Raw genomic sequence first — 12,829 nt, forward strand, 5'->3', positions numbered from 1 at the left:
CTGCCACAACAAGTCAAGTGGATAGTTTTTACTATTTCAGATACACACCATTTTGCAAACAGTAATTTTATTTATTAAATTAAGACCACTCAATCTGGATTTTAAAGATGCTCATGCACATGCAAATTTGAAGTCATTTTGGCTAGCAAGATGCAAAGCCAAAATATTGAGGGAGCACACGCAGGCAAACACATGCATCTGTTTGAAGAAAAAAGAAAACAAAAATCACAGACAGTTAATAAAACAATAAAATCAAAAGAAAAGCAACTATGAATAAAGTGACATCTATCGGATTTATCATGCAACAGATGTTACTATACTCACCAGTAGGACGTCTGGTGGCAGTGAGGTCTATGGCTCCGTCTGTAGATCCATTGTGGTATTCATAGTCTTTGTTGGGATCATAGGGAAAGAGTCCTACATCTCTCAGGCTTGCATCAGATAATGTTTTTTCACCATTCAAGCCTCTTATGCTAAACTGCCCAGCTCCATCATACTGATAGGTGTTATCTCTGTGAACCAAACGGTTGTCAGACTGTATTGTGACAGTGGGTTGTGTTCTACAGCTTCCAGTAAAAGGTAATTTGTATATAACATCACAACATACACTCCTTCTACCAGCTGTGAGATCAACTGGTGTCAAATCATCCTCAACTACAGTGGTTATTACTTCAGGACTTGTTTCGGATAAAGCTACCATAGACCTTACCGGTCTGTAATTGGACAGATCCATGGCACCTGTCGCCTCCAAAGACAGAACACTGTTGATATCTGTTGAGGCCGGAGTCATTGGTTTTTGGCCTCCTCTGACGAATGCTCCATAGGAAAGATTAATTGGTATGTCTTGAGCTGTGGATGGTACAGCAACGACTACAGGCTGGGCATTGACAGGTCTGTATACAATTTGTGCCAGTGGTTCGCATGGTTTGTATGTGGTGAGAGGCAGGGGTAAGGATGCAACAGGTCCCTGCAAGTCGAGTGGTTTTTCTGCTGGAGTGTTGCTGTATGAAGCAATGGTGGCTGTGCATGTGACGATTGTGATACTGTCAGTTACTACAGCCAGTGTAGTCGCAGGGACAACCTCAGCACTGAGATTTACTATTTCAGGCTGCACTGCTGTGATCTGACGCACAGGGTCATTGGATGACTGTCGATATAACTCAGGAGGAGTTAGATCCATGCCTTTTTCGGTCATCTCCACACCAACTTTCATGGTCCGTAGATCCATAATATCCCCTTGATGGATTATCTTTCCATTTTGCTTAGGTTGAGCCTGGTATTTACTTTCATCTTGTTTTATAGTGCTAGGTACACTGGCTGGAGTATGCTGCGGAAGTCTTTCATGGACAACAGATACAGTAGTTCTCTGGACCTCAGTCGTGACAACTTGAGTGACTAAGCTCGGCACGATTTCAGCAGGCTGCCCTGTGGTTGAAACTGAAGAAGAATACTTGTGGCTCATACTGGAGACAACCTTCTCGGGTCCTCGAATCTCTTGGCTCTCAATGGACTCTTGCTGAATTTTAGTAATGGTGATCGGAGCAACAGCTGAATGAGGTGGAATGTCCTGTATAGCGGGTATTGAGGTTCTCCTTGTGTACGCCTCAGTGGTTATTATCTCCAGTGGGCAATCATATTCAGATGAACATGTTATTAGCTGTGGTTGTTCAACTGAACGATATGAAGCTGTTCTGTAAGTGTCATACACATCACCAGGAATATCTTTTTCAGCTGGCATGTTTATTACCAATGATTGCTGCATGGTTAAAGATGGTCTTCTTGTGGTAGCAAAGGCCCCAATGTTGACAACATCAGCCGGCATGTCATAATCTCCAGGAAAGGTAGATATTTCACTTGTGCTGAATGGTGCTTTTCCTATGGATGACATCGATGTCCTTCTTTCACTTGAAGCCACTGCCTGAGATTTTATCATGGATGTCATTGGTGCTTGTCTCACCACAGCTTCCATTGTTCTAATATGTGTATGGTCTGGCTGCAATGCAATTACCTTAAGTGGAGGTGTAGGACATGGCATTGGAGGCGTATAAATCATAGGAGGCTCCTGTGGCTGTGGGGTCACATGTTGTGACTCCATTATAACAAACGAAGGAATTACTTTGGGAGTTGGTATTGCGGGAGCTGGTGCAACCTCGTGATGCACTTGAGGTAATGTTGGTACATCTGGTATTGTAACAACATAATCCTTTTGTGGTTCTGTCACTGTTTGACGTGTCGTCCAGCCAGCTGCAGAATAGGATATTTGCTCAGTTGCTCCAGGTAGTTGGTAACTCATTGCCATTGGTGACTTTGCCTCTGTGACAATGATTCCTCCAGCAATTTCTGGTTGTAGTTGAGCATTTTCTATTTCAATTTCATGCTGTTCACGAAGACTATTGGAGTATACTGTTACTGTACTTTCTCGGGGAATTGTTACATCTGAAGTTAATCTAGGCTCTAGCAGAATAGAGACATGTTGTGTCAGAGGCTGTTGGGTCGGCATTGTTTGTATTTGGGCCACTGGAATTTGAGTATCAGGTAAAACCTCTTGTAAAAGTGTTATGTCTTCTGAGACTATTTTTGGATGTTGAGTGACAGATGAGTCAGATTGTGATGTTGCAGTGGCTTCAATCTGAGCACTTATCACTGAAGTCCTTATGATGTTTTCTTGTATTGTTGTAGATGGCAAGGGCTGATAAATGGCTTGTTGTTGCTTCATTACAATAGGTGTATATGGCTTCTTTATTGGGTCTGGTATACTACATGCCTGAATTGGTGTTTCCTGATCAGGGTGTGTCACAAAATAATTCCTTTCAGGTTGCACTTTAGAGACCACAGTATAACTGGGTGCCACTTGTTGTAAAGGAGCAGTTGAGGCTATGGTTACTGGCGGTGGATGTCTAACAGTGGGGACCGATGCGCTTCTGACTGTGGCCTCTGCCCAAAACGTTTCAAAGGGTGTTTTTTGTTCTGAAGGGGTCGTTCGAACGCCTGGCCCTTTTGTAGCTGGAATGGATCCTCGTCTTATCGGTGCCTGAACTGTTATCACTTCTGTTGGTGAGCCAGGCTCAGACGGCAGAGTTATCACCACATATGTTTTTAAACATTTGGCGTGTCTGGGAGATAATGGTGACTTGGGAGACATTCCCCCTGAGTTACTCTCCACAGGTCGAGTCAGGCTTAGTGACAGGGCATTTGGAGGTGCTTTTGTCCGAGGCAGTGTTGCAGCTTTTGGTGCAACAACAGGAGGTGGCTTGACACTTTCTCCTGGTTTGTGGCTGAACACCAGTCCAGCTGGAATTATTACAGGCTTCGGTGGTATTGGTGGAGGAGCCTTGGAATAATGACTAGTGCCAGCTGTTGTAACAGAAACCTGGGATGCTGTTGCTAAAGCAGGAACTGGTGACTTTGGATAAATAGTGGGCTTCGGTAAAGTGGAAAGAGGTGGTGGAGGTGTATCAGCAACAGGTATTTCTACCGTTTCTAAATTTGTTCTCACTGCAGGTTTAGGTGGGAGTGGTGGAACTGGCACTGCTGACACTTTAGCGGATGGCAATGGTGAATCTCTGGTTGAACTCACAATCACATGGTCTTTGACTATTTGACTACTTGGTGCCTGATATACAGTGGACGAGTTTGTGCTGTCTTGAGGAGTTTGAAAAATCCGAGACATGTTTTCTACACTTGGCACTATGATGACCACATGCCCTGCTCTCGTTGGGGTCACTATTTGAGCTACAGCCACATCATCTGGTTTCATATCCTCCATTTGTGGCTGTATATCCACAACTACAGACTGCATTGGCTGGGCTACAACGGTGGCTGTTGTAGTGATGGTGGAAGCCACAGTAGTGGATACATGCTGAGCACGCCTTATCGGTAGCTGCGCTCCACCATGCTCAGATAGTGAAACTGATGTAGACCGCGGGGGAGGGGGAGGTGGGACTTTCTTTTTGACTATAGTAGTAGATGGGGCAGAAACGGGGATCATTGATGTGGCAGCTGGTTGGACTGAGTGTACAACATTTGGTTGTGCCTGGGCTGTGATTGTTGAGACTGACATAGACGTTTGTGTTGAGAATTGAGATGTAGTCGAAACCAGGTCAGGCATCTGGACAATTACTGGTTCGTGGGATACTACAGGAGTAACAGTAGAAGTAGCTACATGAGCTGAAGATGGAACAGATCCTTGAATAATACTGGTAACAGGGGACTCAGTAAATTGTGCTGTAGGCTTGGCTTTGATAGGGACAGATTCTGGGCTTGAAGCTGACAACTTTAGCACTGATGTCGCCTCAATGGGAATTTGGGAGGGAGATGAAACCAAGTCTGGCATTTCAACTATCACTGGTGGAGGCGTCTCTCTTGAAGCTGACATTGTAGCTACAGGAAAGGAAGACTTAGCTTGGTCCAGTTCAGCTGTTTCAGCTTTAGACGGATCAGAGACCACATCTGGAATCACTACTATGACTGTCGAGCTTTCTCTAGAAGATACCTCACCTTTAGCAGACATCAGTGGTGAACCCTCTCGTGGGGTTTGAGTTAAGAAAGAAGTTGTCGGCGTAGAGAGAGGAGTTGAGTCTGACGATAGAGGTGTTTGAACCTGGTAGGAGGATGAAGACGTGGCATTAGATTCCAGGCTGGAATCTGGTGTGGCCGGTGAAGTTGGTGGTGACTGTGATGATACAGGGGAAGGTGTAGTGGTCAGTTCTGGGGCGGATATTGGAGTTGGAATAGGTTTTGCTTCTGGGATTTCACGCACCACAGATATTGCTTCCATTTCAGTTGTCTCGGACAATGTTGGGCTTATAGATTGATCATCTTTAGTTTCAGAATCATCACTTGGGGTAATTTCGGATGAAATACCAACACCATACTCATCTGCTAGACTGTCATCCTCTTCCTCCCCTGATGAACACTGTGTAATCTTGAGGTCAGGTATGGGGAAGAGTGCCTTTCTTAGTGAAGGATCGAGAGGTACCATGGGTCGAACAAAACCTATAGAACCAGATGTTGTGCTTGGAGCAACAGTGACCTCAGTTCGCTTAGGAGGTTGAGTAGGGCGTGGTGGGGCAGGCCGTTTCTTCTTCTTGACTGGTGCATCATCAGAAGCTTCACCACTTTCAGGAGTCATGCTTTCTCCAGTGTTTGATATGGCTTCTTTGGGCACGGCTACAACACAGGTCTTAAGATCTCGAGGAGACACAGATGAGGCAGATTCCAATGCTGTCTGGGCCTGTTTAAACTCTTGTTCTATCATCATCAATTCCCTCTTTTTTTCCATCATCTCTTCATAAACCTCCTCTGGAGACCTGAGTTTCTTCAAAGGTTCTGGGCTGAGTTCATGTTTAGGTTCGATGTCTTGAAAGCCAGTCATCATCATCTCGGGCTCCTCAACCAAGGATTCATAAAGATAGTCCTCAATTGAAATTCCACCATAAAGCGGCTCAACACCGGGAGGACTATCCCCTGGGATAGCTTTAGCTTTCTGGAGAATGTCCTCATATGCTTCTTCTGCACTCTTTAATGATTTGGAATCACTTTCATTCCTTTCAAAAGGCTCAGATGGAATGTATGGTATCACTGTTGGAGAAGGTTTCCCTCCTCTCTGTACAGCTTGTTTTGCTTCTGGCTCTGATTCTATGCTGGCCCAGTACTCAGACCCTGAAGTTTTACCGGTTTCATCCATTACCGTGCCTTGTCTAAGATCCTCTGCAGAGGAGGCACTTTTATTTGGAGACAAGCGGCCATGCACGTTGAGTTGGTTCTTTTCTTTATGAGATTTTTCTTCATCGGTGGAGTCTTCGATGGTGGGGAGTGGCTGGGTGGCATGTCTGTGTTTACCCTTGCGATACTGTTTGTCCCCGCTAATCCTCCTGTGACTCGGACTGCTATCACTGTCCTCCTCCAGGGATGACGCTGACGTAGGTGATGACCCTGGAGTGAAGCTAGACGCTTGCACGCTAGATGAGCCCTTTGACAGGGATTCAGTGATGCTCTCTACCTCTTCATCAGTGCTTTGTCTATGTCTGATGACCGGAATAGCTTTCTTGAAAGTTGTGCTGGGAACTGTTTCATGTGTAGTTGCCTCGCTCATCGTTAGAGGGGATTTTGTCCATACTAGCGTGCCTTCATTATCTGTGCTACCTTTGCTAGAGAGTGATTTGCGTTTTATGGAGGCATTATCAAGCGCAGACTTTTTGAAGACTTCTTCACTCGACAGTTTCCTCCTCATTCGACAGTTTCCTTTCTCATTGTCTGAGAGAGACATTTCCCCTTCGTCACCCATACCCATGATCTGACTGCAAATTAAGGCTTCATCTTCTATAGACGAGTCAGCGCTTTCTGTTTTGAGCTCCTCACTGATAGATGACACATCGGTTACCTTCAGCTTCCTCCTCTGAACCTCAGGGGAAGGTGAAGGCGTCATATCACTCCCGCTGCTCTCTTCCATTGCTTGGAAACTAAGCCGCCTTTTCCCGCTTTCGACTGCCTCCTTAACTGGCAGGCTATTCTCTTCCTCTGTGTCATTTTTAGTCACATTGTATACCACCTGCTCCACTTGTGGTTCCTCTGATAAGGGTAAAACCTGAGGTTGAGCGTCTTCTTCAGCTTCAGATGTTGGCTTGGGCGTTAACTTGGACACAACTCTGTTCTCCAGTTCATCTGGAGATTTTTCCGACTCTTTTGCTGTTTCATCTCCCATCTAAAGAACACAAAATAACTTTAATACACGTCACTGCTATATAGACTGATTCTTTTAGGTCATGGCAAAAACAAAAACATGAATAACCACATAAATTGTTCTTATAAAGCCAAACTATTCTTACTTTCACTGTCATATCCTTTGTAGATTCTGTTTGCGGCTTTGGGAGGACTGCGTGGTCAGCTATATTTTCAGTTGACTTATCAACTTTATGACTGTCAAATGGTGTCAACTGCGGAACATCTGATGGCTCTTGAGACTGCTCCTGAACCTGAACTTTCTGGGCAGATGTGGTAGGCTCACTTAGTTTTATTTGGTCTTCAGCATTTGGTATTTTGACAGCAAACTTCTCTGATGAAAGCTGCCTTGGTTCATTTGTAGAAACTGCAACTGTTGCTTCTGAGAGGTCAAGTTTAGACATTTGGGGAATTTGTTCCCCACTTGCCTCTGCTTTCTCTAGTTCTTCTTTTCTGTCAACTGTTACACTTTTGGAAACATTTACACTTGGCAATGTAGGATCGGAGATGATCACTGGTTTAACTGGTTCTGCTGCAGGTTCAACTAAATGCTTGTTTTCCTCTTTTACAGGTGAAACCTTCACTGCTTTGGCTGCAAGTGTAGATTGGACTTCAACCTTTGCTGGAGCTGCCACCGGTGGGGTTTCTGTTTTTCTTGTTTGACCTGTTGTTACCGTTTTGGTCGAGGTCGGCATACTTGGTGGTTTTGTAACCACATCCGCATCATTCGCAGGGGGTGGCTGGGGTTCTGCCTTTTTGGTCGCATGTATGGCTTGGGTCTCTTGTGGTACCAATATGAGTGAAGGCTGAGGCATTTTCCCTGAGTCTCCCAGTTGGCCCAACAAAGCCTTTTGGGTGTGGCAGTTGAGACAAAGCCATTCCTTCTGTAACAAAAGATAAACAAGGCATATCAACACCATTACTTCATTTTTACATACAGTATATGAGAGAACATCTTTGAATGCTCGTCAAGGCCTGGAGAGTTATAACAAAAATAGATGGGATCCACCGTGAGTACAAATAACTAACATTAATTTGCGACTATTTTTTTCCTATATTCACTATTGGACTATATTGACACTAAGTTTATGTTTAGTGATTGCCCGTTGCGACTGCCAATGGGGGTGGCAAGAGTACTATTGATTTTCTGGCAGATTTCCTTTGGCAGAAGCTGAGATGCTCAGCTTTCAGCAGCCAATACAGAGCACAACTCCTTATTACACTTGTCCACCGTGTAGACACACAACGTGTTGACCTACTGATCTCTAACAGGCAGAGTGCTTTGCTCCAAAGAAAAAGCAAAAAAAGGAAATGCGAACCTTGCTTTTTCTAATCTGATAAATGGCACAGCAACAAAAATTGAGGTGGAATGAGGTGAAACCGCTTTGTGTGTAATTACCATTCACAGGAAGGAAAATGTGATTTCAATTAACATCAACGACATTACAAACAATACAATGGTAGGTCAACCCAACAAATCCCAGCTGACATTTCCATTAATAAAGAGAAGCTATAAGCTACGGAGCTAATTAAAATGGATGTCCCCAAGGCAACTAAACAGGATGGCAGACACAACGAGATCATAAAAGCTATGCAAAAATTCAGAAATCTGCAATGTTTGTCTACCAGCAGTCAGAAAGCCTCAGTGGACTAACATGAGTTTGAGCAGATGTCATAAAAAAAATAAAATGCTGATAATATGCTACAGAGCACAGTGGTTGGGTAAAGGGTCACATTGGCTGCAACTCAGAAAAAGCCTGGAGATAAGCAAAGGCTTAAGGCAGCCCTTACTATTACGTCTAGTTTTGTGACCATTCATAGTGCACTAAACAAATCACAGTCAAATGATACCAAGAACTAATTAGCCAAGCGCCTATCGACCTATTATTTGTCCACAGATTTTTGAGGTGGTGAAAACTGTGGAAAATATGACTTTTTTGTGTTTGGAATGTTTGACCTTAAAGCTTTGACCTGTCATTGCTTCATTACATGAGAGGATAGTGGGGAAAAAAATCACAGCACTGGCAAGCCCGTAATTTAAATACGGAACTGGTAGTGTAGTGCGGTACATGCGGCTGCTTTTAATGACGACTGTGCGGGTTGAATTCCTGCACAGTGACCCAATATGCAGCCACGGCCAGTCCTAAAGGTCCCACGGCCCAGATGAAAAAAAAAAATGGGTAGGTTAGGTGTGGTGACTCCTAACGGTACAAGCAGACAGTCGCAACAGCTACTGAAGAATCGAGACATTTTTTTGTTATTCGCCTTGTAAAGTCTCTGAAGTCAAATAAGCTACAGTTCGTATTGAATATCAAGTGGTGATTTGTGGGTGTGATGAAGTGTTGCAGGCAAAAAAAAAAAAAAAAAAAAAACAGACAGACAAGATAAAAATTCACTGCAATAAAATAGTCTTCTCTAACACAAACACAAAGATCTATGACTCAAGGCTGGCACAGACATTGCAAACTGGATAGTACAGCAAGCGTCATTTCCTCTCATCACTCTGAAAATGAACACACATTGAGTGCAGGGTCATTTTTGTTCAAAAACGCACAAAAACCTTAAACTGAGTTCCATCTTTTCATTCTCCTCACAATCATAAGCGTGATACACGTGTGCCCTACTTATCAGGACAACAGTCACTTTGCAGGCTATTTTGATGACATGTGCTTGAAGCACAGTGAGCAATCAAAAGAATCAAATGGAGAGACATGCTGCTGGCACTCACTTCTTTCAAGCCTTTCAACCCTCTGTCCTATGACCAAAGCCGTGCCCTTTCATGCTATAAAATAAAAGGCTACTCTTCCTGTTTCCACACTTTCAAGCATCTTTAAGGACTACTGCATGGCAATTACATAATTAAGCACATCTATTTTAGGGTTAGTCACTTTTTACAAAAATCTGGAATGTGACTCTTGGAAGACAAGGATGTTCAAAAACGCATGCACAAACAAATATATAAACCAACACTTTCGTAGTTAGGTAAAGAGACAGCCTTTTATAGGACAAAAAAACCCAGACCTATTATGCATTTTTCTCACAACTTCAAACAGCTCTCTGGAAAATTCATAAATCGTCTGTAACATGCTTTTGTCAAAATACCCCGAGGATCAAGAATTACAGCACACTTTTACATTCTTTTTTAGCCTGATTTGGGGGGCAGTGCCGTCTCGTGCAAATGAGTCACTGCTTACTCGTTGTGTGCCCAGAGTCTACAAAATACCCCCTAAAAACAATAAAGGCATCGATTGCATTTTCACTGGTGGAGGCAGTACTTCATCACCAAGCAGATCTGTGCACCTGGCGCATGCAGTAGACACATCAACAAACGCAAACACTCTCCCGTTTAAATTTTCCATAATCTATTGATTTACATCAAAATCCGCCCAGCCAATCAGCACAGAAGTATAATGTAATTACATGTAATAATACAATTAAATACAATTATTGTTTTGTGATATTTCTGTCCATCAATCCACTTTCTATAGGGATTTTCCTCGAAATAAAGATGAAAAACTCAAAAAGTGAAATTTGAGCCCAGGACCTCTCGACTGTGATGCTAACCAATAGTCCAAGGTGCTGCCCTGATATTTTAGGATTGTCATAAATTGACTGTTCATGATTGTTATTTTCAAATATGTCTGAGTGTCCTTATGCAGCATGAAATGCTGATCATTGTCCTTAGAATTAATTTTTTCATAAATTTTAGCAGATAAAAGATTACAGCCCTACATTGAAAAATGAAAAGGGAACGCACACAAAAAGGCAACCTGCACAAACATGCATGTGTGTCCTCACAAAGCAAGTACATCCAGTTTGTGTACTGCCCACCCACATATACAAAAAAGGAAATTGAAGAATTACATGGCATCACTGATCTAAGCAATAGAGCAGATGCATCGAGAGGAAGTCTAATGTTATTTCGTGTTTGACGTAATCTGCCTCCTCTCGGCTTTATTGGCATATCGCACGACTTTGCCATCTCAAATCTGTCACGGGCTCTGGCAACCGTGCCCCTGCTTGATTCTCTGCTGTGACATCAGATCTCATCTCACTAATGCTGTTGCACAACAGCCTTAATACAGTTTCTGTATTCCCAGGGGTCTGCTGAAAAGACATGAGCTATGTTACTGTATGTAATGGAAGCACTTGAATGGCCTGGACGGCAAAGGCACAACAGCAGCAACAATCTACCAGTATTAGTCAAATTTGCAAACAGACAAAAGGGCGAAACGTGCATCTTTTCCAGTTCCCTGGTGCTTGAATAACCCGTCTGTGACTTTCCTGTCAAAATATCCCAAAGATCAAGAATTACAGTACACTTCCACGCTCTTATTCTCTTCTGAAATTAGCCTGTTTTGAGAAGGAAGTCCTGCCTCATACAAATGAGCCACTGCTCCCCTACCCCCTCCGACTGTGAAGCCAAGCCAGAGTACAGCTTTCGTCACCATGGCAATTAGCTACTTGTTGAACCCCGTGTTCAGACTGAAAAGCAATTACGAATAACAGACAAAGTTGTAATGAACTACGTTGTTGTTTACAATAGTCGTTATTGGTTATCAAGTGTTCAGTCAGGTCATAATGTTGTTGCTCTTTGGTAAAGTAAGTCATGGAGGTCCTTGAAGGCACCATATGGTGGTGGTAATTGGGAGTGAGCTAGCTTGGAGAAACACACACGAGATGGAATCTAATTTTTATCAGGCGACATGCACAATGTAAGCCGATCTTAAATGTGTCTGTGAACAAGCCTTTCTGCAATTCTACGCTAAGAGTTAGGGTTAGGCAACTGGTTGAAGAGCCAGAGCCACTTTCAAGAGGCAGCTCCCAGGGAGCACTGTCTGAAACACTATCCTACAGAGGCACTGTAATTCTTCACCATTTAGACAAAAGCATGTCACGGATTGAACTGTTATAAAACTGTGAAAAGAAATGCCAATATGTCTCCTTTAAGTGAAAATGAGAGAGCAAAGTATTGGACTTACCCCTCCTGTATGAGGCATGGGATTAAATCCACAGAGGTTACATACAAGGCTCTTGCATTCGGTGCAGGTCTTATAATTGGGAGGTTCATTGGTGGCCTTGTTGAGTTCAACCTTACAGAGCGGACAGGTGAACAGATCTGCATTGGGAATATCCGCTTTGGGGCTTCCTGACACTTCTGTGACTTCTAATGGCTTTGTCTCTACCTTAGCCTGGGCCAATGTAGCAGCAGGTTTGGCTATTTGAGGTGATTGTGGTTTCTGTGCAGCCTTTGCATGGGAGATTTTAGAAGAGACCAGGGGAGTAGTTTTAGGCTCATCTGGAACAGCCGAGGTTATCAGTGTGGATGCAGAGCTGAAAATTGAGGAGCCAAATCCAAACATTTTCCCGGTGACACTCTCAGCAGGCTTTGCAGAAGGAGCAGGTTGAGTTTTGGGGGCACCAAATCCAAAGAACCCCCCAGACTCCTTCTTTGCAGACACAGCTGGTGGCGGTGTGGATTTGACAGTAGGAGTTGGAGATTTAGAGGGCTGTTGAGGTGGTTTTCCATCTGGCGGTTTTTCAGCTACTAACTTGACTTCTGGTTTTATAGTTTGAAAATCATCTGCCTGTTGCATTTTTCCAGTCTCCTTTGTCTGGTCGGCCACATACTGGGCCTTTTCTTGACCATCAACCGAAGGATCATTTGGCTTTGGCATCGAATCCTGTTGCAATTGATCCGTCGTTTTGGGTGTTATTACCTGGGGAGCCTTATTCTCCACTTGAGTGCCCTCTTTTGTGATTAGCGTCGACTCCTTGGGCTGGACTACTGTATCCTTTTGTTCAGAATTTGGGGGAGTAATCTTGGGTGGTGGGGGCTGTGGTATCACTGCAGAAGGTCCGATGGGCTCAGAGGCTCCAAGTGCTCTCTTCATCTGACAATTCAGACAGAGCCATTCTTGTACCTTTAAAAAAAGAATGACATAACACAGGTTGTTCACCTTTTCATGCCAAACAATCTTTAAAGCATGGGGTCGCCAGTCAATCGCAGGGCACACAGAACCATTCACACTCACATGGACACCTATACCGCTACACTATCAGTGACCACCGTTGGTAAGTTACTGAAATGTGCGTAATTTCAGAAAAA

The 12,829-nt window shown here is 43.7% G+C and overlaps 1 protein-coding gene across 8 annotated transcripts in view; it reads right to left on the reverse strand.

Moving 5' to 3' along the window:
- The window catches only part of pclob (piccolo presynaptic cytomatrix protein b), a 58,401-nt gene that overhangs the window by 27,763 nt on the left and 17,809 nt on the right, over nt 1-12,829 (reverse strand). For all 8 annotated transcript variants that reach the window (XM_061773232.1, XM_061773228.1, XM_061773226.1 and 5 more), the window contains exons 11-13: nt 11,703-12,644; nt 6,828-7,604; nt 325-6,703 (exon numbers count right to left, since the gene is read on the reverse strand). In XM_061773232.1, coding sequence (XP_061629216.1) covers nt 325-6,703; nt 6,828-7,604; nt 11,703-12,644 — 8,098 coding nt within the window. The remainder of the gene's footprint in view (nt 1-324; nt 6,704-6,827; nt 7,605-11,702; nt 12,645-12,829) is intronic.

Source organism: Phyllopteryx taeniolatus, chromosome 5 (assembly GCF_024500385.1).
Source record: "Phyllopteryx taeniolatus isolate TA_2022b chromosome 5, UOR_Ptae_1.2, whole genome shotgun sequence".
NCBI classification, from domain to species: domain Eukaryota; kingdom Metazoa; phylum Chordata; class Actinopteri; order Syngnathiformes; family Syngnathidae; genus Phyllopteryx; species Phyllopteryx taeniolatus.